Source organism: Trachypithecus francoisi, unplaced genomic scaffold, assembly GCF_009764315.1.
Source record: "Trachypithecus francoisi isolate TF-2019V2 unplaced genomic scaffold, Tfra_2.0 Lachesis_group14, whole genome shotgun sequence".
Lineage (NCBI taxonomy): Eukaryota > Metazoa > Chordata > Mammalia > Primates > Cercopithecidae > Trachypithecus > Trachypithecus francoisi.
In genome coordinates, this window is record NW_022681459.1 from 32,843,698 (window position 1) to 32,870,158 (window position 26,461).

The 26,461-nt window shown below is 58.6% G+C and overlaps 2 protein-coding genes across 3 annotated transcripts in view; one reads left to right on the top strand and one right to left on the bottom strand.

Moving 5' to 3' along the window:
• Positions 1 to 26,461, top strand: part of RSPH14 (radial spoke head 14 homolog) — an 82,940-nt gene that overhangs the window by 24,956 nt on the left and 31,523 nt on the right. The window lies entirely within an intron of this gene.
• Positions 1 to 26,461, bottom strand: part of GNAZ (G protein subunit alpha z) — a 54,186-nt gene that overhangs the window by 7,237 nt on the left and 20,488 nt on the right. For both annotated transcript variants that reach the window (XM_033232738.1, XM_033232739.1), the window contains one exon: positions 21,497 to 22,668. In XM_033232738.1, the coding sequence (XP_033088629.1) occupies positions 21,497 to 22,219 (723 nt within the window). In that variant the 5' untranslated portion in view covers positions 22,220 to 22,668. The remainder of the gene's footprint in view (positions 1 to 21,496; positions 22,669 to 26,461) is intronic.

The window sequence follows — 26,461 nt, forward strand, 5'->3', positions numbered from 1 at the left end:
TCATCTGTACAATGCTGGGACTGTTATGAGAAGGTACAAAGGTGCTGACACAGGAAGAACCCAGAGCTGCTGGGCCTTGCCCTGTGGCTACCACTGGCACCCCAGTGGGCGCTCTCCATGCCACACCCACTGTGCTTCGCCTTGGCACTGGGATGTCCTCTCACCTGCGAGGTCTCATTGGAAGACCCGCCTCCCTCTGTCCCAGCATGAGGCAGCTGAGGGAAGGCTACCCAAATGCAGGGCCAGCTCAGTGGGACACAGCAGGAGAGGTCTTGACTCTGCAGATGGGGGTTCAGCCAGCAACGACTCTTTGCGGGCCACAGGGCCCAGGTCAGCCTGGCTCTTTGGGGGGCTCCTGTGGCCTCTTAGCCTGGAGATGCAATGGCCGACACGATGAATGCTGGATGCATTTCCATCCCACCTACAGCCACCTGGACCTTACTTAAAACATACCGTGTTGGCACCTCTGGCCCGGTCCCTCTCTCATTCCCCATCAGGCCAGTCTCCTTGCAGTCAGTCCCTCTGTTTGTGAGGCACAGAACAGCCCCAAGTACCAGGCTGAGCTCTTCCAGTTACCAACGTTCCTGGGTAACAGGTCTGGCCTCGGTGCTGGGTCATGGGAGGGCTGCCTTTAGCTTCCTGCATCCCAGCTGGACGGGACCTGACATGCATACTGGAGTCTGGCTCCTGCACTTCGGAGCTGAGGCGCACAGGTTCCCCAGCAGGTGCGCGCATATTCCAGCATCAGCTTCCTGCTGGTCTGAAAGCTCATGGGCCTGCGGTGGGAGGCAACAGAGGCATCCTCCAGGCTTCCTCCCAGGTGCAGCATATTTGCATTTTAAGAGGTTCTGGGCTGGGGGCCTGTTTTCGGAGCTAGCATCCCTTTGTCACAGCCTAAACACCTCCCCACACCCCACCCCTTCCCCATCAGGCACTCATGGCTTTCCAGCTAATGACATCCCAGGCAGCTGTGTGGGACAAGCGTCTGGGCTGGGGGTAGGGAGGTGAGAGGCTCATCCAGGGCCTCACACGTTCTGACCCCTCATCCATTACACCCTGCCTTGACAGACATCCACAGTCCTGAGTACCACAGCCCACCCTGTGCTGTGGTTGCAGCTCCCTGAGGAGGAGCCCAAAGTGGGGCGTCCTTCCTGTCCCTGCCACCACAGGTGTCCTGCTAAGACCAAGGCCCTGCATGTGGTAGCTCAGTGACCACCTGGGGACCAGGGACTGGGCCAGGTGGGAGGGACACTGGCCTGCTCTGAAGCGCTCCTCCTCCTGCAGTCCAAGTGTCCTCAGGTGCCCTGCCACAGACCCGTAGCCATGTCGTACCCTCACTGTGCTTCTGGACCCCTCAGCCAGACAGGCCAGCCCTTCATGACCCAGGTGGTCTTTATCCCCCTGCACCTCCAGCCCCACCTCCAAGTTACTCCTGGTTCCCACAACTCACTGTGCCTTAAGCAGACCATTGGCCGCCAGAAGGCCCCTCAGCCCCTCACCTGGCAGCCTGTCGCCCTGTGCCCCTCAGTGAGGAGACAGGGGTCATGGTAGCTCCACAAAGCAAGGCTTACCCAGGCAAACGCACACACAGATGTGGTCCCAGGCACATGGTGAGCACATGACAGAGGCTGGCACATGTCTGACTGTTTTTCTTGTTTGCTGTGGGATCCCAGAGGCCTTGAGGCCCCATCTGGCACGTGCGGCACCTTCCAGGTGTGCTTAGCCTGGCCCAGGCCCTCAGCCAACCGCACTGACTTGTCATCTTCACACCGGGCCCAGGGGGCAGGGGATCAGGGTGATGATGACCACCACTCTCCCCCCTGCATAGACGAAGAAATGAATAACTCTGCTATGAAAACTTGAACAGAATTTCCTGAAGTGAGCAATCATGTACTGTGCTTCAAGTACACTGAGGTTTAGAAAATAAACTGAAAAAGACCCAGTCAAAATAGCTGAAACATGAGCCCTGGCCCCCAACCTCAGGTGGGGCCCCTCCATTTGTGGGGGTGGCCAGCAGTGCTCAGGGCCTCATGCCTGCTTCATGCACCTTCTGCCTTAGAGGTCACCGAAGTGCGGGAGGCCACCCTGCAGGGTCACCCCACCTTCCTGTTCTAGGAAGGGGTATGTTCTGGGCCTCCTCCTTGCTCCTCTCTGGGCAACCCGAGACCCCCTCCAGGAGGCCAGATGCACTCTCAGATTCCCATGTCAGCTCCCAGCAGGTAGGCAGTCCTCAGGGACACTGGTCTAGTCCAACCCCTTCCCAAACCCCAACCCTTGCACACAGCCCAGAGATGGTGGGACCATCACCTCCCTACTCTGGATCCACGCAGCCCCAAATCACACTGGTTTGGGGGCAGCCTCATGCAAACACCTACTCAGGCTGAACATACACCATCAGCTCAGAGCCTCGCCACATACCTCAGCCAGGTGAGGGCCCCCAGACTGTGCTGTGTTGGGGAATAGGTAGGTGGTGGCAGTGTGACATGGCCACATGGCTGGGGAAGGCTCTGTACTGACCCATCTGGTCTCCCTGTCCACTCACTGTCCACCAGGTCCCTTACGCCACAGGACCCCATGCAGTTTGCTGTGACCACAGCACAGAGCAAGGCCAGCTGGCCCAACTCAAACCTCACATAAAATGCAGGTGACATTACAGTTTCAGCTCTTCCTGGAACCAGCATGATCCCTGAGACACAGATGACCTGGATCCCCCAGCCCTGCCAGTTTCTGAGATGCCTTCATGGCAGTCCCCACCGCCCTCTCCCCTTCCTCACCTCCCTGGGCAGAGGCTGTCCAGGTGCTCTTGTGTGAGGGATGGAGGCAAGCAGACAGCCTTGCTCTCAACAAGGTGGGTGGGAACAGGCAGGAGGAAATGCTGGAGCTGGTGTGGCAGCTGCGGAGTGGCCAATGCAGGTCCAAACCCCTGCTCTGCCTGCTGCCAGCTGTTCTGAACCTGTCCTCCCTCCAAAAAAATAACCACACACACACACACAGAATATGTAAGCATATTTCCCTCGTGAGGAGGCTGAGGGCTGATGTGGGATATGCATGGAGAGCTTAGTCCCCACACCCAGGCAGAAGTGACTGTATGCAGCTGGCACTGCTGCAGACAGTGCTGGCCAGCTGTGACCCTGACAGGTGACACACCACAGGAATGCAGGGGGCGAGGGGTGATACAGGAGCAGGACATTTCCACTGGGCCTCTGGGGGCTGAGGGGAAGGGAAGGCATTGCAGGAGGGGCAGAGGCATGGAGATGCAGCCGCATTGCTGGAAAGGGTGGGGCCGGGAACGGTCTGTCCCACCCTGGGCCTCAGTTTCCTCATCTGTAGAACAAGTCCTCAGTTCTGTCACAGGCTGAAAAACTCAAGTCAGCCCACCGTAGAAAAGCCAGGAGTGTTCATCCGAACCGTGAATTCAGCTTTTATGCTGGGAGCAGAGCTGTGGGGCTGGGAGCAAAGCTGTGGACATGAATGCGCTCCATTCACCATGGACAGGCCAGCCCTGCGGCCACCCAGCCTGCAGCTGAGCCGCCAGGCCTGACCAGGGCCACCGAGTACCAGGCTCTGAGGGCAGCGCCCTGACTGAGGAGCTGAGGCAGAGGTTTCATATGGAGATGAGCTTCATGCTGTCACCCTTCACAAAGTACCGGCCAAGTCTCTGACCCCTCTAGGCCTCGCTTTGTGGTAGAAGCTTGGGGACACCTTGGTGGGGCTGTCTACTGGGCAGGGTGTTGCTGGAGGGACATGGGGCACTGCTGACACAGTGACCAACATGCCTCCATTGGTAGCTGGTGCCTGCCCTCGGCTGGCACTGACTGCCCATCTCCATTTCCCAGAGCCCTGTGTGATAGGAGCCTCTGCAACCTGTCCGGGCCATCCTGAGTGCAGCCGAGGGAGTCTGGGACATAGGCATTCCCAGACTTCTCTAGTGGGGAGAGGGTGAGTGGATCCTACCATCAGATCATGCGCGAGGTCCTGGCAGGTGCACCGGGTGGAGGAACCTGTGGTGTCAGCCCCCTGTGCCCAGCGCCTGTGTTAGATGCATCTGCAGCTGTAGAACAGTGAAGACACCAGAGGAAATCCAAGGATGGTATCAGTCGCAAAGGAAATTGCTTGCAGCCCCGTGCTTCCCCAGCCAGTCCTGGAATCCTCATCAGGAATTCCTGAGTTCACTTCCCTTTTGGGGAAGCTTGCAGGTGCAAGCGCTTGGCCTACATCTACCCTCAGGCCAAAGGGGTATGGGCAGGAGGCTATCGGAGACAGTTTAAGGTGGTGGCAGCAGCTGGGAGCCAGTGTGTGAGGGGCTGACGGGACTGTGACACAGGGAAGCAGTGCTGGCCAGAGTGCTGGGGTGGGAGCCAGGGTAAGATCTGTGGGAGAGAAGGATGCTGGGACCAGCAGGGCCTTGTCTGGGCATAGGGCCAGGTGGCGCTGGGGCCCCAGCTGTTGTAAAGATGCAGTTTAGCACTCGGCTCTCTTCCCAGGGGAGCTGCAGCCACAGCAGGGTACCAAGTCCAGGCAGCTGTCTAACATGTGTCTTCCTGGCCAGGGTTAGCCACAGGGCCAGGGTGCTAGCCTGGAGGTGAGCCCTGTGAGGTCCCAGGCAGAGGGGGCTGCTATGCTCAGAGCAGGACTCCTTCTTCTGGTAAAATGGGCCGTGTCAGACCTGAAAGCTGGATGTTCCTATCAGAACGCTCCCTGCTCCTGGTCTCTTGGCTGGCGTTCCATGGCACAGCACAGCACGGGGTAGCTCTGCCCAGCTGGAGCAGTGGGGCCCCTAGACCAGGCCCCTGCCTTCCTGATGGGTCCACATCGGCCACCTTGCTCCCTGCAGTCAGGTCCCTATCCCCACAGAGGGTCTTCTGTGCTTCAGGATCTGGCCTTGGTGTCCGTCTCTGGACTCTCCTGGCCAGGTCCCCCATTGCAGCCAGTCTGCAGGTCGCAGCTGCACTGTGCTCACCTTGAGCACTTGCAGTTCCCACCCTGCTGGTGTTTGTCTGATGCTCCATTTCTCAGGATGTGGCCCTGTCCCTGCTGGGGAAGGGGGTATCCCTGCCACAGTCCCACCCTGACTCCACCAGGAGCTCAGCCCAGCCTCCTGCTAAGTGTCCATCTTGTCCTCCTGCCCTGGTCGCAGACCTGCTGTGCCCAGGGCTGTCGTACCCCTGGTTGTGGTCATCTGGCCTCTTGGCTACACCCTGGCATGCTCCCCCCACCTCTTCAACCACGTACCTGGTGGAAGGCATTGCCAGTGACCAGGTCCCTGGACCTCCCAAGGGTCTTGGGAGGCAAAGAGCAAATGGCCTGGTAAGCACTGGGCCCTAGAGCCCAGTGCTTGGGAGCGAGGCTGAAGGATCCCTCTTCTGCTTCCTCTAGAGACTCCCAGGCAGGGCCTGGGGCTGTGGCAGTTGGGGAAGCAGAAGGGTCCCTCAGAAACCAGAAATGCAGCTGGGAGTCTTTTTATTGGTTCTGGGAGAGAAGTGAGGTCTGGGGGTCACGCAGCCCTCCTTTGGGCTGTGGGGTGAAGACAGGAGGCTGAGGGTGCCTGTGTTCTGGCCCTCCTGGTCCCTGCATGAATGCCAGGGGCAGTGCCTGTCCTTTTCTGGTTACCCCAAAGGCTCCAGTCTTGCTATGGATGAGACTAAGGCTGCAAAGGAGAGGACTGGTCTAAGGATGGAAACCTGGGACTGGCCTCCCTGGCTTCTCAGAACATGCTCCTAGTGACATGCTCTGTGATCAGACGCCTCTGGTTTGGAAACAAGGAGCACCTTTGTTTCAGACACCCCACTGCCCACTGCCACTGGGATCTGAGGACTGTCAGGGACCAGGGCTGTCTCAAACAGGGTTAAGTCCAAAGGGGCTTCTGTTGGGCACCTGGGTGCCCTGTGGAGCCTGGCTGCTTGCCCATGGCCCTGCTGGCTCCCTGAGAAAAGGGCCTGGGAGGTACTGGCGGTCCTGTGTTCTGGAACCTAATTCTCCTACCAAACCGCAGTGAGACCCTGGGCATGTCACTTTTACTCTGGGCCACAGCTCCTGCCTCAGTAAAATAAGCTGTTTGTCCAAGATGGTCACTCAGTTCTACTAAAGTGACCTTGGGGGACCCTGGAGTGCTTTGGTGTCTCTGGGGCAGCTGGCACTGGCATTAGCCTCACCTCACTGGCATCACCACTGACCTCAGAGAAGCCTGTCTTGATGTCTCTGTTTCCAGGCACCAACACATCATATGCAGACGGGGCCCTGTCCCAAGCACTTGAGACTTTTCTGGGCCTCTCTTTGCCGCTAGGCGGAACTGAGTCCAGGGTGCTTGCCTCTCTCCCTTGGCCTGGGCTTGGAGATTTGTGGCTGCACCCCTGCTCGGTGCACAGCCAGCCATGTCACAGGAGAGCCTCTTTGGCTCTGCCACTCTCCACCTTCCCTGTCCTCAGGAGCTTAGGATGCACGATAGGTAATGGGACTGGGAGACAGAGGGGCAGACAGACAAAAACCAGGCAGACAGTGAGGCCCCTCCCCGGCAGAGGCTCAGCGTGAGAGCAGGTGGAGGAGGCATGAGTCATTCCTGCTCACGCTCACAGGGATGGCGCGCAGGCCTCCCCAGCGACTGATGATCGCCTGCTGGAATCCCAGTGCTATCCTGCCCCCTCATTCGAAGTGGCTCTGAGGCAGCGCCCCTGTGCTTGGTTCACCCAGTACCTAGATGGAATCGTAGCTGACCCCAAGTGGACAAGAGGACAGACAAGGCCACGGTGCAGCTGCCCAAAGAAAGATGGTGGGCAGAGAGGCCTGAATTGCCCCGTGTGCTCACCAGCCTCAGAGTGTGGTGGGTCCTTGGGTCCTTCCCAACACTGAGCTCTCAGGAGTCAATGGCAACAGCTGCCTCCCAGGCCAGCTGCTTCCTCCCTCTGCTGAGCTTGGCATGAACTCTCGGCAGATGCACAGCTGTTTCCATGACAACCAGGGCGGACACCCTCACCCTCAGAGTCTCTCACCACAGCACAGACCAGTGGCGAGTGAAGCTGCTGACCCTTGAGCTGGGGCTGGTGTGCCCCCACAGGGGCCTGGCTTGCTGTGCCCTGAGAGGGCAGTGGGCAGGGGAGAGGGGAGGACTTCTGGTGACCTGTTCCTGGCTGGAGCACCATGGCTGGGGTAGGCCTCCTGGTGGGAGGGGAGGCATCCTTGTTACTGAAGGCGCACTGGAGGGAGGGCCCCAGAATGTGGCTCACCCTTGTCACCCTGTGGCCTTGTCAGTCTAGACTTCCTCTTGCGTGGGGGCTGCCATGATGCCCTCTAGTTCTGTTCACCTCCGAGAAGTGGCTGTGAGAGGCTCCTGGGCTCACGAGGCTTGAAATATTTCCATTCTAGGTGTGGAAAATGGGGCTCAGAGAGGTTACCTGGCTTGCCTAAGCCCCTCTGCCTGGCCCACTACCCTTGCCCCAAGGAGAGCCCGAACCATCCCTCAGGCCTGGTCATCCACCCACTGCTACTGGCCTCAGGAAATGGGGAGGTGTCTGGGGACAGAGCTGGATGACCGGGGTCACTTACAGTCCAATCTGGTTAGTGCTTCCCTCTTCCTCCCGCAAACCTCAATGCTACCTTGACAGATTGGAGAATTGGATTAATGAGGGTTAATGACTCAGTGAGCTCCTGCCTGTCCCTGGAGCCAGTCTGCAGGGACAGCACAGGGCACATGGTGCTGACGGCCAGCCTCAGGAAGTGGGAGGCGGGGGGGCTGGTGCCTGCTCAACTGCTGGGTCCTGTCTCCCAGCAGAAGGCCTGCCTGTGCTCTGAGCCTTCTCTCGCAGGGCAACCACCACTCCCACAGCTGCCAGGGCTGGGGCAGCTTTTCCACTCCTCCAGCCTGGCCTTTAACACGGAACCCTGCTGCCCCCGTGGTTCTGTGAGCATCTGAAATGCTGAGGGTCACAGGCTCGGCCCTGCCTGCATGGAGGGCTCTGTTTCAGCTCGAACACCTCAGCTCCTGGCACCCATTCTCCGCCACTCCATAGCTCTCAAGTCCACACTGCTTCATCCTTGTGTCTCCTGGCCCAGCCACAGACCTCCCAAGTGTAGGCCCTGGGTACCCGTGCTCTGGAGTCCCGTTGGTTTTGAGACCCTCACTCAGCTCAGCACCCAACCCTCTTCTGACTCCCTTTCTCCCAGGCTCACTTCGGATTCAGGACTCCCAAAAAGACCTGAGAGGAGCAGCAGCTCATCCCTTAACAAGGCGGGGTGCAATCCTAAAGAGTTGGGGCAGAGCTTGGGGTCCTGGGAGGGCAGGCCCACCCCGGCCTCTGGGTGCCAGCAGGGCTGGCTCCGTGGCTCTGGTGGGGCTGCCCTCGGCTCTGCTGCCAGGCCCACTTGGGCTGCCTTGGTTTTCCTTGAAGTCTACCTTACCCTAGAGGCTTGGGTCCTGGTAGCGGTGAGACAGCAGTTATTCTGGGTGACAGTGAAGTGCATCAGAAGAGAAACATGGTCAACAGGTCTTCCAAGGAGGCTGGAGCCCACTATCTCCCACCCAGGCACTGTCCAGGCCTCATGAAGACACTGCTCTTCTAAGATGACACATCAGATATGGAGCTGAGCTTCAGGCCCAGCCTCCCCCGGAAGCCTCCATGTCTTCCTAGCACCTTTCCTTTGGACCCCCGCTGGTCACCCTCAGACAATTCCTAAGCTCCTGCAGCATGCACAGCACTCTCCTGCCTCAAAGGACAGAAAAGAGCATAGCAAAATCCTGACTTCAGAGTACTGAGTCCCCAGAGAGGGATGCCACCTCTCTAGGAGGCAGAGAATGCTAACACTTGGGGTGGCCAACACCAGGCTGTGCCAGCCAGGGAGCAGGTGGAGATGACTCCTGCCTGGGGAGAAAGGTCCCAGGCCATGACACAGCCTACCAGGCAGGAAGCTGGGGCCCTGGTTCATAGCATGCAGAGGGCCCGTTCTGGGCTATGGCTCTGCGTTCTGTCCCATGAGGGCACCTCCTGGGCAATCTCCTTCCCATTCCACCACAGTCATGTCTTCTCAGGATCCACCTACCTGCTTCTGCTCTGGGGCTGCCCCCTGTACAAACCCTCCACTACCTTCGATGGCAGGATGTGTAATCCAGGCCCCTCCCAGCTCATCTCCTGACTCCTGCTCCTGTCTCTGTCGCCTCAAGGCCTTTGCTGTGCTACCCTGCACGAGTTGCTCTTTTGGGTTTGTGTAGCTAGTCAGCTACCAGACTCCTTCACCTGAAGTAAGCCCTAGTCACAACCCCAACCCTTTTAATTTGCTGCACAGCTTTTAGCACCATTGGCCCCTGTTCTCATTGCCCATGGTCTGCCTATGAGCACAGTGCTCTCTGCCTGGGGACTGCTCTCCCCAGCTCTGCCCAGCATGGGGTGGATGGCAGGCAGGGCCAGATGGCGCATGCTGCAGGTGTTTAGCATGGCAGCTGTGCATGGGGGCAGGGGTTGGGATTGCCTGGTTGCTCCCCACCCGTGTGCCCCTGGCCCCACCCTTCTGCACAGATGCACCTGCTCCTGGCCCACAGATGGGCTGGGTCAGGGCGGGGGGCACAGGCCTCACACTCAGACCCACCACTTCTGTGGGTGCCTAGGGTGTGGCTGGGGTGAGTGATGGGCACCTATAGGAGGCTCTGAAGGGGCTCAGACTGGGCCTCCCTCCCCCGCAGCAGGCCCTGCCCTAGGCTGGCCCTCCAGCAACAGCTGGCCTGTGTCCTTCCTCACTGTGGCTTCATCGGTCAATGGGTCAATCTGGCAGAACAGACTGAAGAGGCATTTGATAAGTAGGTGCTCTTCTGGCTTTAAAACAATCAGGAACTATCTGATCCTGCATTCTGGCGAATGAAGCTGTGGGTTTTATTTTCACACCCTGTGGCCAACCCCCTGGGGTTCTGTGTGCAGAGGCCCCAAGACCCAACTCCACTGTTGCGCTCCCTCGGTGGGTTCCAGTGCTTCTTGCTGGAACACTGTGCTTGGGACCCCTGCTCCTGCCCCAGCTTCTGCTCCCTACACCCCAGCTGCTGCCACCTGCAGACAGAGGCCCCCAGTTCACAGGACTCGCCTGGCTGAAGTGGAGACTCTTGAGTGGCACAGGAGGATTGACAACCTGGGGTGGCTACAACTCCTGCCCTCAGACACTCTCAGGCACTGGGTTTTCATGAGGCCCTCGACTTTTCCCTGGGGATGAGAAAAGCCATCGCACAGCGCTGCCCATCCGCACAGGGCTGCTCAGCTGCCCGTGCAGGCAGCTCAGGAGGGCATGGGCAGCTTGGGAGGGGCTCATTTTACAGAGTACTCAGGCTTGTAGATCCCAGGCCAGCGACAGATGGGGCTCCTCTGGGATGGGGGCCAGGGCAGGGGTATGTTCCAGCTAAGTCCAGAAGTCAGAGCCCCTGCTTGCCGGTGGCCCCCTCCTCCCTGCAACTATGCCTGGTGACAATTGCAGTGCTCATAGTAACAGCACCAGCCAAGCCTGGCACTTCAAACAGCAAGGGCTGTTTAAACAAGATAACAGGCTGCCGCTAAAGCCCTAGCTCAGGCCCTAATGGCCTGAAAAGCCCTTGCTCTGAACCTGCCAGAAACAGCTGAGCATGCTACTCCCTGCCTCCCGCAGCAGTTCGGCCTTGCCACCTTGCCTGGGCAGTCCTGTCTGCCCTTCCTGGTTTCCCAATGTGTGCAGTGTGGAGGGGGTGGGGTGACCCGCAGTAATGGCCAGGGTGGCTGCTTCCCAGCCCTGCCCATTCCCCTGGGCAGCGGCAGGACCTCCAGATCAGAAGACCCCCCACTTTGCCGCAGGGACTTTTCCTGAAACCCAAGTTTCCTCATCTGTGTGGTGGGGACCCCCTTCAGGCTGGGAGGCTTAGAAGTTGTGCATGTGGGGCACCAGCACGCCCTGTGCCAGGCTCTGCCAAACTGCTCACATCTCCGGGCCTTCCATTTCCAGCATTCTGTTGTCAGCCAGCACACACATGCTATCCTACAGCCTGAGCCTTCAGAGTACTTCCAGAACTGCCCTACCTCCTCACTAGCCAGGGGAGGGGCGGGAGCCCAGGAGCTGTGCTGCTGGGCCAACCTCCACCTGGGCAGTCCAGATGGACACAAGGTCCACATGACTACCCTGGGCCCCAGCCAGGCCAGGGCCCCAGCCACAGTGCCAGGGCCCAGTGTGAGATGGAGGTGGTGCTGTACCCGGAGCACTTTCTCATGCCTCAGCTGGCCTTCACACACCAGGCAGAGCTCTCCCAGAAGTCTGCGTGCAGCCTCCAGGATGTTGGCACCCCTGTCCAGCCCTGCAGGTGGGTGGCTGCTGTTCCCCAGCACAGGCCCAAGGCGCCACCCCCCTCACCCTCATGTCACTCTGTTTTGCTTTTTTGCTCTCACCAGATCTCAATCATCACTGACATGCAGGGTCTTAGGTCCAAATGAGACCTTCCGTATTCCCACAGGTGTTGGTCAAAGTTGCTAAGGAGGCAGAGCCCCAAGGTGTATGATACGTGGCAGGCATCATGTGACCGGAGGTGGTGACTTAACAATGCTCAAAGACTCCCAGTCCTGGGACAGAAAATGTCAAGATGTTGGGAGCATTTGCTCTGAAAGGGCCTGGAGTTCCTGTGTCCGGCTCCCTGATTTCACACCCAGACCCAGAAAGGGAGGCCATGGGCACCCTCAGCACCTGGGTCCCACCTGCTCTCACATTGACCCCATATGCTCTCCTGCCCTACTGGGAGGACTGGCCTCTTCCAAAGCCCCAGTCCATTTCTCTTTCCGCTGATAACTGTCTCCTATTTGTTTTTGTGTTAAATTTTGCTGCTTTTAAGTAACCTGCCCCCCTCTCTCCCCACCAGCTAGTGTCAGTTGCTGAAGGGAAATTAACAAACAGCATGACACAGGTGTGTTGTAGACCAGATGCTGTCAACACAGACATAGGCCTGGCTAGGGGCTTGCATGCCATCACCATGCGAAGAAACCACAGTGTGAGAAACCCCTCCTAGTTTCGGCTCCAGAGGATCCCCAGGAACCCAAGCCTGATACCCTTGCCTGGTTTGCCTTTGCTTTGTTTGGCAAGGTGGGTGCACTCTGCACTCCTAGCTGCTGGCACTGCAGCCTCAGACCCACACCTGTAGGCTCAAGGGCTTGTGAGCCCCTCTGCAGCAGGCTCAGGCTCTTTCCTGGGAGGGACATGAGAAACTGGGGGTAGTGGGGAGAGATCCCAGTGGGGAACCTCTGCCTGTGGCCAAAAAGATGGTTTTCAAAAATATTCACCCTTAAAAAATACATATTTGGGTCGTTACTGCTTGAGCTGGGTGGCCCCGCGGGGCAGGGACTTGCCCATTGTCACTCCTTCAGCTGGGCCAGGTTGCCTTCAAGGCTCGCCCCTTGGTCAGGATGCTGCTCTGCTTCTCCCGTGGTCACCGCAGGCCAGGAAAAGGTGTGTGGCGCTGTGGCCCTGACTGGCCTAGGCTGGAACCCTTAGGACACAAGGCCCAGGGCCCCAGCCGACTCTGGTTTCATTATTAATGAAATTAGAGAAAGTACATGAGCTGAGGACATGTCCAACACGAGGTGTGATGAAGCAGGGATTAGAGCGAGCTGCAGCCAGGCTCCTGAGCTGGCCTAAGCTTGTCCACTATCCAGACGGGAGCCACGTGCAGGGAGAAGGAGCACCTTTCACTCTGCCCTGGCCAACACTGGCTGTCCCCCCTGAGATGCCCAGGGCCATGCCCCCTAGCTGACTGTCATTCCAATCCCTCCAGAAACTAGACTAAGCCAGTGGGGCCTCAGATGAAGAGGGCTATGCCTCCGGTCAGCACAGAGCCTTGCGGCTGCATCCCGTTCTCGCTGCGCTCTTGTGTTGTTCAGGGCCAGTCACAGGACTCCCCTGAGTGGCAGATCCCCCCCATCTACACTGGTTACTAGGGACCCCCAAGTCAGCAAGGCCCTCAGCACTCTTAGTCTCCACCATGGAGTCTGTTCTAGATAGTGGAAAATTGTTTTTCAGTTATTGGATTATACAAATCCCTTAAAACAATAGTAATCTGTGTCTTAAAACCCAGAGCTGTTCTTATGTGTGTGCATCGAGCAGAGCTAATGCGCTCAGGAAATTAATTACCCGCTGGCCTGGGCAAGCCTAGCGGATGCAGGTTGAGGGGATGTGGGGTGGGAAGCAGCTCTGGCCTGAAGCTCTTGGAACAGTTCAGGCAGGGCATCATTGTGAGCATCCAGCCTGATCACGAGGCAGAGCAGGAGGTGCATAAATTGGGAGGGACACAGTCCTGGGGCTGAATCCTGGCTCCATCATTACAGGGCACTCAGGCAGCAACGCCCACCCTGGGCCACACTTGGGATTGGACACTGTGCCTGGGACCTTGCCCTGCCCGCTTGGACCTTATGCCACCTGATCCTCCGTCACCCCTGCCACAGGGTACTGTGCATAGCTCTGTGCTCTCCATGGCCCCCCAACAGCCCCCTCAGTCCTGCCTTTGTTGACTGTCCCCACTGCTCCCCCACAGCCTTGGTTGGATTCTGCAAGGTCCAGATCAGATCACCACCCCCACGTTCATCCCAATCTGCCCAGGCCCTGCTCCCAATGTCTAGGTCCCCTTCTCTCCTGCAAAGTTGGTCTCTGGGACAGAGGAGGCCCCCGCGCCTGGCTTCTCTGCACCTAGAAAACTGCTTCCTACGGAAGGTTCAGGGCCAGTCACAGAGAGCATGTGGTCGGCATTCGTTGGCACTGGGGAAGCCAGCCTGAGGCCAGCCCTGGCTACACAGGTCCTCCAGGGGCTGCTTGATGCCATCCCCAGCTGACCTGGGGGAGGAAGGGATAGGACCGTCTCTATCCCTAGACTGTGAGTTTGTCGGGCCCAGGGCCCACACATACTGGGTGAACAAGGACTGCTTCCTGCATGGATGTCAGAGGCCTTGTTCTTGGATGCAGAACATCGGAGGGCCCCCAGCTTGTGGTCTCATATTAGCCAATCCAAGGTTGCTCTCTATGGAGTAGGATTCTCTAAAATCTGCCGAGGAAGAGCGGGAGGGAGGCAGGCAAGTGAGGAGCCGCTCTGGCAAATTCCCTTTCTCCAGTGGCGTAAACACGAACAGACACAAACCATGCGGCCACAGGGTCAGAGCTGGGAGTCACTGGGGAAGCACAGTGGGGGACCGAAAGGCAAGGACACTGTCAGGTTCTTCAGTAAGATGGCAGAAGCAGATCAATCCTGCCATACTCCAGTGACCGAGCCTGGCTGGCAGACTCTCCCCGCCATGCTTGGGAGTCACTGGCTGTGGTGCGCTGGTCTAACAACTGGCATGGAGGCGGGGGCTGGGGAGGAGTAGAACTGTTTTGTAGCATTTGCCAATTCCTGGGTTGTGATTACTCCCACCTGGCTGATTTGAAGCCACAAATATAATGTCAAACAGCTCATAAATGTCCTGAAAATTGAAAAATTAGCTCTTGTGAGCCAGTATGAGCCAGCTCTAGCCCCTCACTGCCCTGGCATGCACAAAGGGAGGCTCTGCCACCACTAGCCCTGAGTCTCAGTACTCTCCTCTGCAGGGGGCAGCCCTGCCCGGCACGGTGCCGAAGAGAGCTTGCTTGCTCTCCTCCCTCCTCCCTCAGGGCTTACCAGCACTAGAGCAAGAGACTGACCCCACCTTCCCATAAAGGAGGGCCCGGCAGAGCCCACTCAGGCTGACACGCTGTGGCAGGAGCACTAGTCTGAGAGGTCTGAGGAACACCATGGACATCCCCATGGAGGTTCTGCCAAGGTTCCTCACAACGTCATCATGGTGGAGGAGATGGAGCAATGGGGCTGGCATCCTGGCTACTGTCCTGCTGTGTTCAGTGAGAGCTTGTGCCCTGGAATGGCCTCTAGTGACACAGGAAGAGGTGACCATCATGGAGGGGTGGCTGATGCACTGAACGACAGAGCCACCAGGTTCATGACAACAAGCAGCTGGGGGCCAAAGGAAAAGGCCCCGCAGGCAGAGCAGGTGTGGGGGCAGCCCAAGCAGCAGGGGCTTGAGTCCAGGGCCCTGCCTCCTCCTGCCTTGCGGCTGACCTCTGACCAAGGACCTACCCAGGGCAAGGCAGGCTAAGAAATGGCCCCACCCTTGGAAGCTCCCAGTGTGACAGGGAAGGAGAAGCTGCTGTTGACAGGGGCCTTGTGGCTGCATCCTCCCTTGGAGCAGAGGAAGGAAGGAGCTAACCCAAGGACGGATGTGCTAGCAAGGGCCTCAATTTAGGTGCCAGGACATGCTGCCTTTTCCACCCCTCCCTGCTCATCCCTCTCCCATCTTGGGCTTGAGCCAGCACCCCACGGGCTTATGCAAAAAGCCTGGGAACCTAGGCGAGCAGATATCCAGCATTCGCTGAGCACCGGCCACAGGCTCAGAGCGGCCCAAGGCTGACTGAGGTGGCCGCAGCCCCAGTTAAGGCTGAGTGCTGGGCAATGAGGCAAGGGAACTTGAATGTGGGGAGCCGGTGCTGAAGGGATGGCAGGGGCTGTTCACAAGTGTTGGTGGGGCCTCTAGGTCACGGGTAGCCCAACTATAGGTGTGTGCCCAACCCTCTTGAGGCTGGTCCCGCTGCTCCAGTGCTCGGGAAGGATAACAGGCCATAGAGAGGAAGCCAGGCCAAGCTTAGAGAGGGATGTGGGCTGGGAATATCATGTGGCCAGCTGAGCCCTGCTCCCAATTCCACGTCTGCCAAGCGAGGTGCCATCAGGATGCTGCTGTGGGCTTGGTCCTCTGTGTCTCCCACCCCTGTGGAGCCTCTCAAGCTGCACTGCCATGGGAGCCATCCAGTCCTCAGGAGCCCAGTGTGCCAGCCTGGCCCTCCTTCTGGATCTGGTCAGGAGGCTCTGCTGTTCCAGGGTCATTATAACTTAAGGATGCTGCAGACAAACTGCATGTGGCCCTGGCACATTGCAAGATCAGAGGGAGCTGCTTGGGAGACCTGTGTGTGTCAGGAAAAGGGCAGCAGGCCTTCTGGCTTGGAGCTATGCCCTTGACCAGGTCAGGAACAAGAGGCAGAGTGAGACCATGTTCTGCTAGGGCTCCCTGTGATCCTGCCACTAACTAGGCCAGGAGACAAGGGGAGGAGGGGAGTGTCAATCTTGACAGCCACTCACTTCTCCCAAGCCCAGGTGTCACTGTCCTCCACTCTCCTGAGGGGATGCTGGCTACACAGCAGCTCCCAGGGTGGAACCCAGTCTATAGCCCCAAGGTCCTTGCTGGAGCACCCCAGCACCCACAGGATGTAGGACTAGTAGGGTGAAGAGGGGGCCGCTGGAATTCCCAGGGGCCAGTGCCAGGACCTTCCCTGAGAGCCAGTGTCTCAGCCCTGGGGTATGTGAAGGAGCCTCTCTCAGGCTCAGTGTCCTCATCTGCAAAGCCGGCTGGTTAAGGACACTAAAGAATGTGCAAGGTCCCTTCTCAATCTAAGCCCTGGTATGCTGGGCAGAGGGGATCATCTGTGTCTGGCTGTTGCCCATTTGTAATTCTGTCTTTGGACAAATATAACCAGCTCTGTCATCAATAGGTGGAAGCCTATCTTACTGGAAACACCTTGCTTCACCCACAATGTGCCATTTTATGGCACAAATGTTTAAACTCCATTTTTAAAGCACTAAAACAAGCTCCCTTTTTGGGCTAAATGATAAACCACAGTGCTAGGGTGGCAGGAACATGCTGTGTTCACAGGACGGCCTTGGGCAGCCCTTCCTCAGGGCACTGCACACACTCCCGTTACGGACCAGCAGTGGGTCTCCTCGGGAAGGGCTGAGTGTCCCAGCTGCTCTGCACCCAGAAACCAGGGCCTTGGAGCTCCAGCTTTTTCAAAGCCTACCGCCTTCCACCTGCTCCACAAAGTCTGCAGAGCACCCACTGTGTGCCAGGCCCTCTGCTCATAGCACTGGCTGTGCTGGGTGGGTGTGGACCTGCCCTCATGGTGTGCTAGGGGTGCTGACCTGCCCTGGAGTGGGGAGAGGCTCCGCAGGAAGCCAATGGCCCAGGATGAGGGACCACTATCAGGGCTGGGCAGAGGCCAACTGCCTGGAGGCTGGCTGCTCAAGCACTTGCCACCTGCAGAACTTGCCCCACAAAAGTCATGTTCTGGCCGGGCGCGGTGGCTCAAGCCTGTAATCCCAGCACTTTGGGAGGCCGAGACGGGCGGATCACGAGGTCAGGAGATCGAGACCATCCTGGCGAACACTGTGAAACCCCGTCTCTACTAAAAAATACAAAAAACTAGCCGGGCGAGGTGGCGGGCGTCTGTAGTCCCAGCTACTCGGGAGGCTGAGGCAGGAGAATGGCGTGAACCCGGGAGGCGGAGCTTGCAGTGAGCTGAGATCCGGCCACTGCACTCCAGCCCCGGCGACAGAGCAAGACTCCGTCTCAAAAAAAAAAAAAAAAAAAAAAAAAGTCATGTTCTTAGGTCCCCCGTTCCCTGGGTACCCTCACTGATAACATGTTGACCAGCTGTCTCTCAGATAAGTGGCAGAGACACCAGGCCTCCCACAGTGCACCTTGCTGTGACCCAGCCTGCCTATGGGGCTCAAGTGACTACCGTGGGTCCCGGATGAAAGCACAATGGGGACACCGCTGGGAACTGCTGCCTGCCAGCTCTAGAAAGACAGGGCAGGTGTCCCCGGCAGCACAAGGCTTTGTGGAAATGAAGCTATGGCTGGGCTAGTGTGACTGCCTCCTGCTTGTCCCCCAGTTCCCTGTGCTGCTGGGAGAGTTGCGCTAACCCTCATGCCCAGCCCCTGCCTGAGCCTTGCGCCCACACAGCAGGTCCATCACAGGTGCACAACAGACCCGCCGCAGGGCTGGGAGTGCTGACAGCTCCGTCGGGAAATGGGCAGTGAGCTCCCTGTGGGTTTCCACATGAGAACATTTGACACTTTACAACCAGACCTTTTAATCTTGCCTTCTGAAGGATCCCACAGCATTAGGTGGCCAGCAGAGCCCATCAGCTGATCCGCAAGGGCAGAGGTTGGGCAGCAAGTGCCCAACTACCCCCTCAGGTGCCTCCAGTGGGGCCGAGTGAAGACTCAGGCTCTGCTGGCCACAGCCACCTGTGTCTGTCCCTCAGCGTGGGCTGGTAGGTGCCAGCTTCTCCTCTTTGCCTTTCTCTCCTAGGGCAGCAGAGTGATTGTCTTTGCTGACTGACCCTTGTGTGAATGTACTAAAGAGGAGGGGCAGAGCCTCTGCCATGGCTCTGGCTAAGTGGGAGGCCCATGGTGGGTCCTGTGTGTGACACATGGCCTCTCAGGAACTGTCCTCGTGGACTTGAGGGCTGGGGGCCCGCAGCGCCGGCCGTGTGCCTGAGCCTTGGCGCCTCGATCTGTGACAAAAATAACAGGCGCTGCTGCCCCATGGGATCATTCAGGGGATAGGTGCGCCAGAAAAACCCCCTTGCGTTGCTGGGCTGTGTTCAGGCCTCCCGTGCTGCCTGAGGAAGCCCCAGCTGAGTGTTGGGCTTGGGGGCACCGGGGGGTGCCTGCCACACCTGCAGGGCTCGGCCCTGGTCAGGACAACGGTCCACCAACTCCTTCGGATGAGGGTGGGAACTGTGGCCATGGAGGGGCGCGGCTCCCTGTATGGCTTGCTGCCATACTCCACAGACACCCCGAAATCTGCCTTCCCTGCTCTGAGGTGCTGCCCTGCACTCACTGCAGCCCTCACACCTGGGAGCCCAGAGACACTGATGTTCTCCTTGGCAACGTGCTGACGCAGAAGCCAGCGGGTGGGCCGGGGGGCTGTGGCTCCTTCGCCAGGCGTGGGGGTGGGAGGCACTGCCAGCATCAGGGAAGATGAGGCCTTGGGAGCTGAGCACAGAAGCAGAGCCATGGAGAAGCCATGTCCAGAGCCCTGGCACTGGGCCCCAAGGTTCATTCGGCTTTTGTGAAAATGAGCATGGCCTGTTCTTGGCTGCCTTGCCTTTGACAGGGCCCAGGGAGGACAGTTCAGCACATTCCAAAAGGAGACGGCAGAGAGTGGCAGCCCTGTGCCAGCCCCTATGCCAGCACTGGCCCTGGCCCTGGCCTGGCTGGAGGCGGGCTGTCCTCACTGCCAGCACCACTCTAGGGGCCAGCCCACCTCCAGGGCCAGCCCAGCCAGCGGGAGGAATCGCGGGAGGGGATTGTCTTTCCTCAGCAGCCTGTTTGTTTTCCATCTCCACATATTACTGGTAGAGCATGAAAGGTCAGAATCATTTGGAATCCAGTGAATTTCCAGCCTTGCTTGGGTTTCTCATCAAGAATTTCCTTTTCTGGTGAACAACCACTTCCCCAGGCCTGCAGAAACCAGGCTGATGATGGTGGGTGTGCCAGCCTGGCTGCCAGCCCCTCCCTTTAGAAAATGCCCTGAATGCCTGGAACCTCACAGGGATCCCTGAGGCCAGGCCAGTGGCTGCTGTCCCTGCTCATGGCCGCCCACCGTGGCTCTCCCCAGGGACAGCCCTGGGAGAGGGAAGACTAGAGATGTGAGGGCCCACAGCGGCCCCCAGCCCATCCGGGGCCTGCCCTGAGGAGCTCACTCACACATTACTAGATGGAGGGGTGTGCAGGTGCCAGGCTAGGTCAGAAAAGGCCTCCCAGGAGGCGCCACTTGGGATGAGACCTGAAGGGTAAGGGCAGGGGGATGAGAGGCAGGTATCAGGATTGTTACAAGCTTAAGGCTAGACAGAGCAATATTGCTAGAGCAAAACATGTTGACCACGGCTGGAGCAGAAGGAGAGAAGAGAGAGGCAGCAAGGTGGGAGGCATAGGCCAGGCAGAGCTGAGAGGGCTGCGGGCAGGCAAAGGCCTAGCCTTGGACCCATGTGTGAAGACACCTGGGTCATCTCCTCACTGACAAGTTCAGAACGCAAAGGTAACAGCCGAAGCCCTCCATGAAACACCGGACCAACTCAAGGCCCAGGTATACTGCCTCCTGGGTCCAGCACACCTGCGGGCACAGCCGGTCAAAGGATGCAAATGGGAGCCAGCCTGGTGCCTGGGGAATTTGCCATGCCTGCCACTGAGTTGATGGATGAGGCCAGTGGTGCAAGCCCGTGTGACTGGCAGCTGCAGGGTAGCTGGCAGACCCACCATGGCACTGTCCCAGGGGACCAGTCTGAGCACCTCACTTTGCCTTGCAGCTTCTCAGCTGCAAGGCCTCTGCCCATGGCCATGCCTCATCAAGGGAGCCTGACCTCACTCATCTACTGGGATGTCCCCTCTGCCCAGAACCACACATGGGACTGAACTGGGGGCAACCATAGGGTAAGGGGCAGAACCCTGGAGAGCACACAGATACACACCGGGAGCAGGGTGGATCCAGCTGCCTGTGTACACACCTCCCTGCCCATCCATCATTTGTTCCCCCCAGGCACACCATCAACACCTAGGCACAGTTCCAGGGAGAGCCCTGAAGTGAGGAGTGGAGGAAGGCAAGCCTGCCTCCCCAGCTGCCTGATGAAAGCTGAAGATCCTCTCTCTCAGAACACTCAGGCTTCTAGCACCATGGCCACAGCCTGGAGCTGTCCAGTTTCCCTGGCTGGGGCACAGGGCCAAAGCTAGAACCATTGTTGCTCTCGGCTGAACCCAAAGAATAAAGCTTGCCTTAGAACTGGGTGAAGCAAAGAGTGACCTCGGAGGCCAGTGCTCCCAAGTGGGAGGCTGGGCCCTTGTCTCCCAGTATCACCCTCCGCTAGCCCCAGGGCACCCACAACTTCATGACTCCTTGTTTGCCCCCACTATCCCATTCCCAGGGACAAAGGCCTCTCTCTTAAGGAGAGACTTGAAATCTGTGCTCAGGGCATCCTGCTGGGCAAGACAGCCCCTCCCTTGTCTGCCACAGCCTCTACCGCTGCCACTCCTGGCTGTGGCCCCCTTCGTGTGCTAGACCTTCTGTATTGGCTGGGCCTGAGCACACTGCTCCGCTGCTTCACCTGGCTCCCCACTCTCTCCAGCAACTCCACTCTCAAGCCCCCAGTGCTTGGCACTGGGTCCAGGTCTCCCTCGGGCTGTGCCCATGCCACTGTGAAAGAATCCCAACACCTGCTTTCACGTCGTCCCCTTTCCACCAGGACCTGGCTTATCCCTTCTAAAGAGCTCTTAACCCCATCTCTGCCAGACTCTCAGGCTCAAGACGGGGTTGTGGGGCTGGCTGCTGTTCCTGGACCTACATGCTGGTAGGAGAGTGGTGCTGGCAGGAGCTTCATGGATTTGCCAAACTATCACATGGACTGACCACGGATGCCTGGCGGAGCCTCACACTCTCTTGCCCTGTGGCCTCCACACCGAGTACTTCAGGCATGGGACATGACACCTGCACTCCACACCGTTCCCTCTGCCCCCACCTTGCTGGAGCCGCCTCAGTTATCGTGCAGCAGGGCCAGGCCTGCGCCTCGTTCCCTTTCTGGCTGCAGACTGTCCTGGACCTCGCGAGTCCTCTTGCTTCCAAGAACCCGTGACAGCAGGAACAAGCAGAGGAAAACCCCCAGCCCCACTTACTGTCTGGTTATCCTCGTAGAGTTTCAGGTCGTAGCCGCTGAGCTCCACACAGAAGATGATGGCTGTGACGCCCTCGAAGCAGTGGATCCACTTTTTGCGCTCTGACCTCTGCCCCCCCACGTCCACCATCTTGAAGGTGAGCTCCTTGAAGGTGAACTTGTTCTCCACGATGCCCGTGGTCATGTCCCGGGAGCGCAGGATGTCCTCGACAGTGGGGATGTAGTCAGCTGCGGCGATGCGCTCCAGGTCGTTCAGGTAGTAGGCCGCATTGTCCTCCAGGTGGTACTCGCTGGAGCGGCTGAAGCAGGCCTGTGCCCCTGGGTCGGCCCAGAGCCGCCGCATGACGCCCAGCAGCTCGGGTGTGATCTCGCCCTTGCTCTCAGCGGGGCCTGTCAGCGCAAAGAGCTGCACAGCGTCGTAGGCGCGGTCCGGGTTGTGGAAGTCGATCCTGAGGGCGGCCAGGGCCCGGATGATGCGGGTCAGCGAGTCGATGGCGTTGTAGATGATGAGGGGCTTGTACTCCTTGCAGGCCTCCAGGTTGAAGCCGCCGCTGTGGATGATCTTCATCTGTTTGACGATGGTGCTCTTGCCGGAGTTGCTGGTGCCCAGCAGGAGCAGCTTGATCTCACGGCGCTGCCGTTGGCTCTCTGAGCGCAGGTGGCGGTCAATTCTCCGGGACCGCCGGGCTGCTTCTTTTTCCTCTGAGCTTTGCCGACATCCCATGGTCTGGCAGCAGCGGACCCAGACAAGGAGCACGGGACGGGGTGCCTCTCCCTCTTACCACAGGGGATGCTGAGACCAGGCAGACGAGAGCCCAGCTGCCCTGGAGGCACTCAGTGCCAGCAGGGGGGTGAGGCCGAGCCACACTGCAGCCCCTGCCCCAGCGCCTCTTCTCCAGCCGGCATGGCGCTCTGTGCAGCGGGCGGAGGCCGCCCCTCCCCACTAGTGACACTCCACCTCCCTAGTCAGCAAAGTGGCCTGATTTGCCGTAGTCATTCCCTGTCCTCGGCGACGGTGGGAAGCCGTCCGCTTGTGTCTGCCTCGGCTGCTGCCGTCTGGTTGCTGGTTGCTGTGGCGATGTTGTTGAGTGGTTGGAGGGTTGGAGGGCCGGTCGCTGGTGTGCTCCCTGCAGCCCCCCGCCTCTGGCTCCCACTGTGCATCCAGCCCTTCACCTGCCAAACACAGAGAAGAGTGTGAGCCTCCTCCCTGTGGCCCCACCTCAGGCTGGACAGTGAAAGGGAGCTCTTCTGAAAGCCGAGCAGCAGAGACTGGCCTCGGAAAATCAGCCGGCAACAATCCATCCGACCCCCTCTCCTCCATGGGGCACCGCAGGGTCCACACCATGGTGTAACACGTATGTCTGCTGCTGCCTGGACAGTCTACCTGAAGCCAGGTGCATGAGGGAGAGGAGGGTGTGTGCGAGGCCTCTGCCCACCCAGCCCCCATGCTGGACTCACTTCTACTGCATCCAGTTAGGATTCAATAAGGTCACCCTGCTGTGATGCCCCCTGGTGTCCTTCTCCCAGAGAGCACTGATAGAGCTCAGCCTTGCCCTGTTTTACATGGGTGGCCAGGCCTCGGCCCAGCCCTGGGATAACTGAGCACCTCTCTGACTCTCACTGCCCCCGCAGGAGCTGGGTCACTGCTAATCACAGGGAGGAAAAGCACCAGGAGGGAGGCCTGGCCCCTGCCTTCCCTTGAGGGCACTCTGCTGGGCTAGCCCAGGAGCCAGCAGATAGGCAGGGACCAGAGCAAGGTGGAGGCTTCAGGCTGTGGGAGCACCGTGAGGTGCCTAAGCACAGTGGGCAGGTGCGGCCTCACTCCTGCAGAAGGAGGTAGAGTGGGGCTTGGGCTGAGACCAGGGAATTGGGGACTGCACGTGGTGCTGTGGTGAAATCCACCTGGGAGAGCAGGAGATGTCACAGTGGCTCCCAAGGGTAGCAGTAATCACTGAGGCCAGGGCAAGGCAGGGTGGCCTAGAGGCCCCAGGCAGAATCTTTCACCAACCCCGCAAGTCAGGGCCTCCCCATCCACTTTTCCTGCCAGCAGGGAGGCGCACACCCTAGGATGCCCCTGTGACTTTATCGGGTGCTTGGACCAGGCCTCCCCACATGAGGGGCAGCTCAAAGCTTGGGCTTCTGCCCCTGGCTGTGAGCCCAGGGTGGCACCAGGCCCCACCCAGCTTGCACGCACCCCCTTGCTCCTTCCCTGACCTCTGTCCCTTTCCGGAGACCCACGTAGCCTCCCCATCCTGCCACAGGCAGCATTAGCCCCTCTAATACCACCCATCAACTCTGTGACAGGCCCTGGGGTGGGAAGGCCCGAGGCAGACAGACCCCAACAGCCAAGGCCCCACCCCCTACTCCTGGGTGTGACCAGCATCTGAAACTCAACCTGCTAAAACCTTAGCAAATGGCACTTCATCCTCCCAGCAGCCATCCGTGCCCCTCACTGTCCCTTGCCCCTCACAGACCTTGACCACTAGTTCTGGCGATCCTGCTCTGAAGCAGGCCCCTGGTGGGCTGTCCTCTCCCTGGGCAGAGGTTCTGATCTCTCCTGACAGTGGTGGTGGCCTCTCACACCTGCTCCCTAGCCTTGCCAGCCTCTGACAGCCAGAGTTTCCAATACCACTTCTTTCCCTTGGTCAAACCCTGATGTTACCCCCACCACTCTCAGGGTGGTCTCATCCTTCATGCCTCGATTGCCTCTCCCAGGTTGTGTGGCCTCTGGCGACTTACTCCCATCTCAGAGCCTGTCCCTCACTGGCCACAGGTATCTGTGAAAAGTAAAGCGTCTAGCACAAGCCTGGTCCTCAGAAAGTGACAGCCAGTAGCAGTCACTGCCCTGCTGTGCTTGTTGCTGTGAGCATCTCCTTGCCCCCTGTCATCCTCCTCCATAGCAGCCCTCAGCTAATGTGTGACCTACGTGACCTCGTGTGCTGTCGTCGCCCCTACCCCGAGCCACAGTGCGGGTGAGGAGGGCCCGTCCTGGCCTCGTTCCCCACTGGGAACAGGGCAGTGCCCGGTGCATAGTGGGTGTTCAGTAAGCACTGGTTGGTGGAAGGAGGGAAGGAATCACTGGAGAGGCTGAGGAACTTTCCCGCTTCACTGGGCAGCCACGGATGAGAGGTGCACCAGGGAACGCCCTAGAAACATCTCTGCCAAGAGAGCAGTGATTAAACAGTCACTCAGCCCAATCCCAATGACGCTGAAAATTACATCTGAGAATGGAAGCCCCGAGATGACCCTCCCACTCTAGCACACAGTGGGCAGAACATCTGCTTAAAGATGACATGTAGCCCCTTAGGTGTGGAAAGGTGTCCAAAGCCCTCAGCCCACTGCCTGGGGACCCAGGGTCCTCCCTGCCAGCACCATCATTCCAGCAGGAAGCCAACATGCTCCTTTCAGAAGGCAGTGTCCAGCCCAGTGGGAGGTGTCCTCTGTCATCATGACTATTCTTCTCAATTCAGTGTTTGAAAATCTGAGGTACAGCCAGGAGCCCCCTTCGTCCCAGTGGTGGGCAGAGAAGCTGCTCTGTCCAAGGATGTGTGATTTGTGCTTTGGAATGTATGTGCTCCATGGCTCCAAGGCTCCAAGGCTGGGGAATCAGAGAGCAGGTTGGGGACACTGGGCTGGCAGCCTGGGCCCTGAACTGCTGTCGTCTGGAAGCCTGGAGCTAAGGGCTGCCCAAGCAGTCTTTGCTCAGTGTGCACCAGCAATGGCAGGGCAATGTGGGAGGAAAGGGGAAACTGAGGCCAGGCAGCAATCAGGGTGTCAGGGCCACGTCTGTCATCTGCATGGGGCAGTGACGAACAGTCACAACCAAGGGGAGGTCCCCTGCTTGAGGACCCTCGTCTTTCAGATCACCTGAACCAAACAAGCAGAAGGCCCCACCCAGAATTCTCCCTGCAGCTCTGCAGGGCTCTGTTGTGTTTGGGGGTATGAGTGCCCTCCACAGGAGTGCCACACATGGGACAGGGCTGTGCACGGATATAAGGAGGCCTTGCGTTGGGAGCCTGGCTGTGGTCCAAACCACATGACAGTATGACATAATAGGTATGACAGTCCCACCTATTTTGAGGCTTGACTTCTTGGCTCTTACACAAGGCTCTGGCTGGCCCTCTCTCTGAGTCTAACCTGGGCTTTACCAGACATGCTAGGACTCTCCAAGTCGCAGGATGGAACCTGATAATGGTTGGCCGAGAGACAAAGGCCAAGAGCTGGATGACCACATTGTTCCCTGGCCCAGAAACCACTGATGGGTCACTAGAGCCCAACAACCAGGACCCCCCACCACAGTGCCTCTGGGCGTGGCTAGAAATACCAGAGGAATGGGCCAGAGAAAGAGAGTGCCAGGCAGAGGAGGAACATGCTCTAAGGCCCTGCGGTGTGTGGGGATGTGTGTTAGGGATGAAAGGGACAAACCATCCCTAACACACAGGGGAACTGAAGGAAGGACAGAGTGGCTGGACCAAGGGAGAGGAGGAGAGAGGTACCAGGCAAGAAGAAGGGGCACAGGGCTTACCAGAAGTTCAACTGAGCCCTTGGTCTTCACTGAAAAGACACAGGACACCACTGAAAGGTTTTAAGCCATGTGTGTACCTGCATGTTTGTGGCATTATGTGGTGCCTGTGTGCAGGTCCATTGCGGTGTGTGTATGTGTATGCATAAGTCCCTGTGTGTGTGCAAGTCCACTGCAGTGTGTGTACATGTATGCATAGGTCCCTGTGTGTGTGCAGGTCCATTGCGTTGTGTGTGTGTGTGCATGGATAGGTCCCTGTGTGTGTGCAAATCCATTGTGGTGCATGTATGTGTATGCACAGGTCCCTGTATGTGTGCAGGTCCACTGTGGTGCGTGTACGTGTATGCACAGGTCCTTGTGTGTGTGTGCAAATCCACTGTGGTGCATGTACATGCATGCATAGGTCCCTGTGTGTGTGCAGGTCCACTGTGGTGTGTGTATATG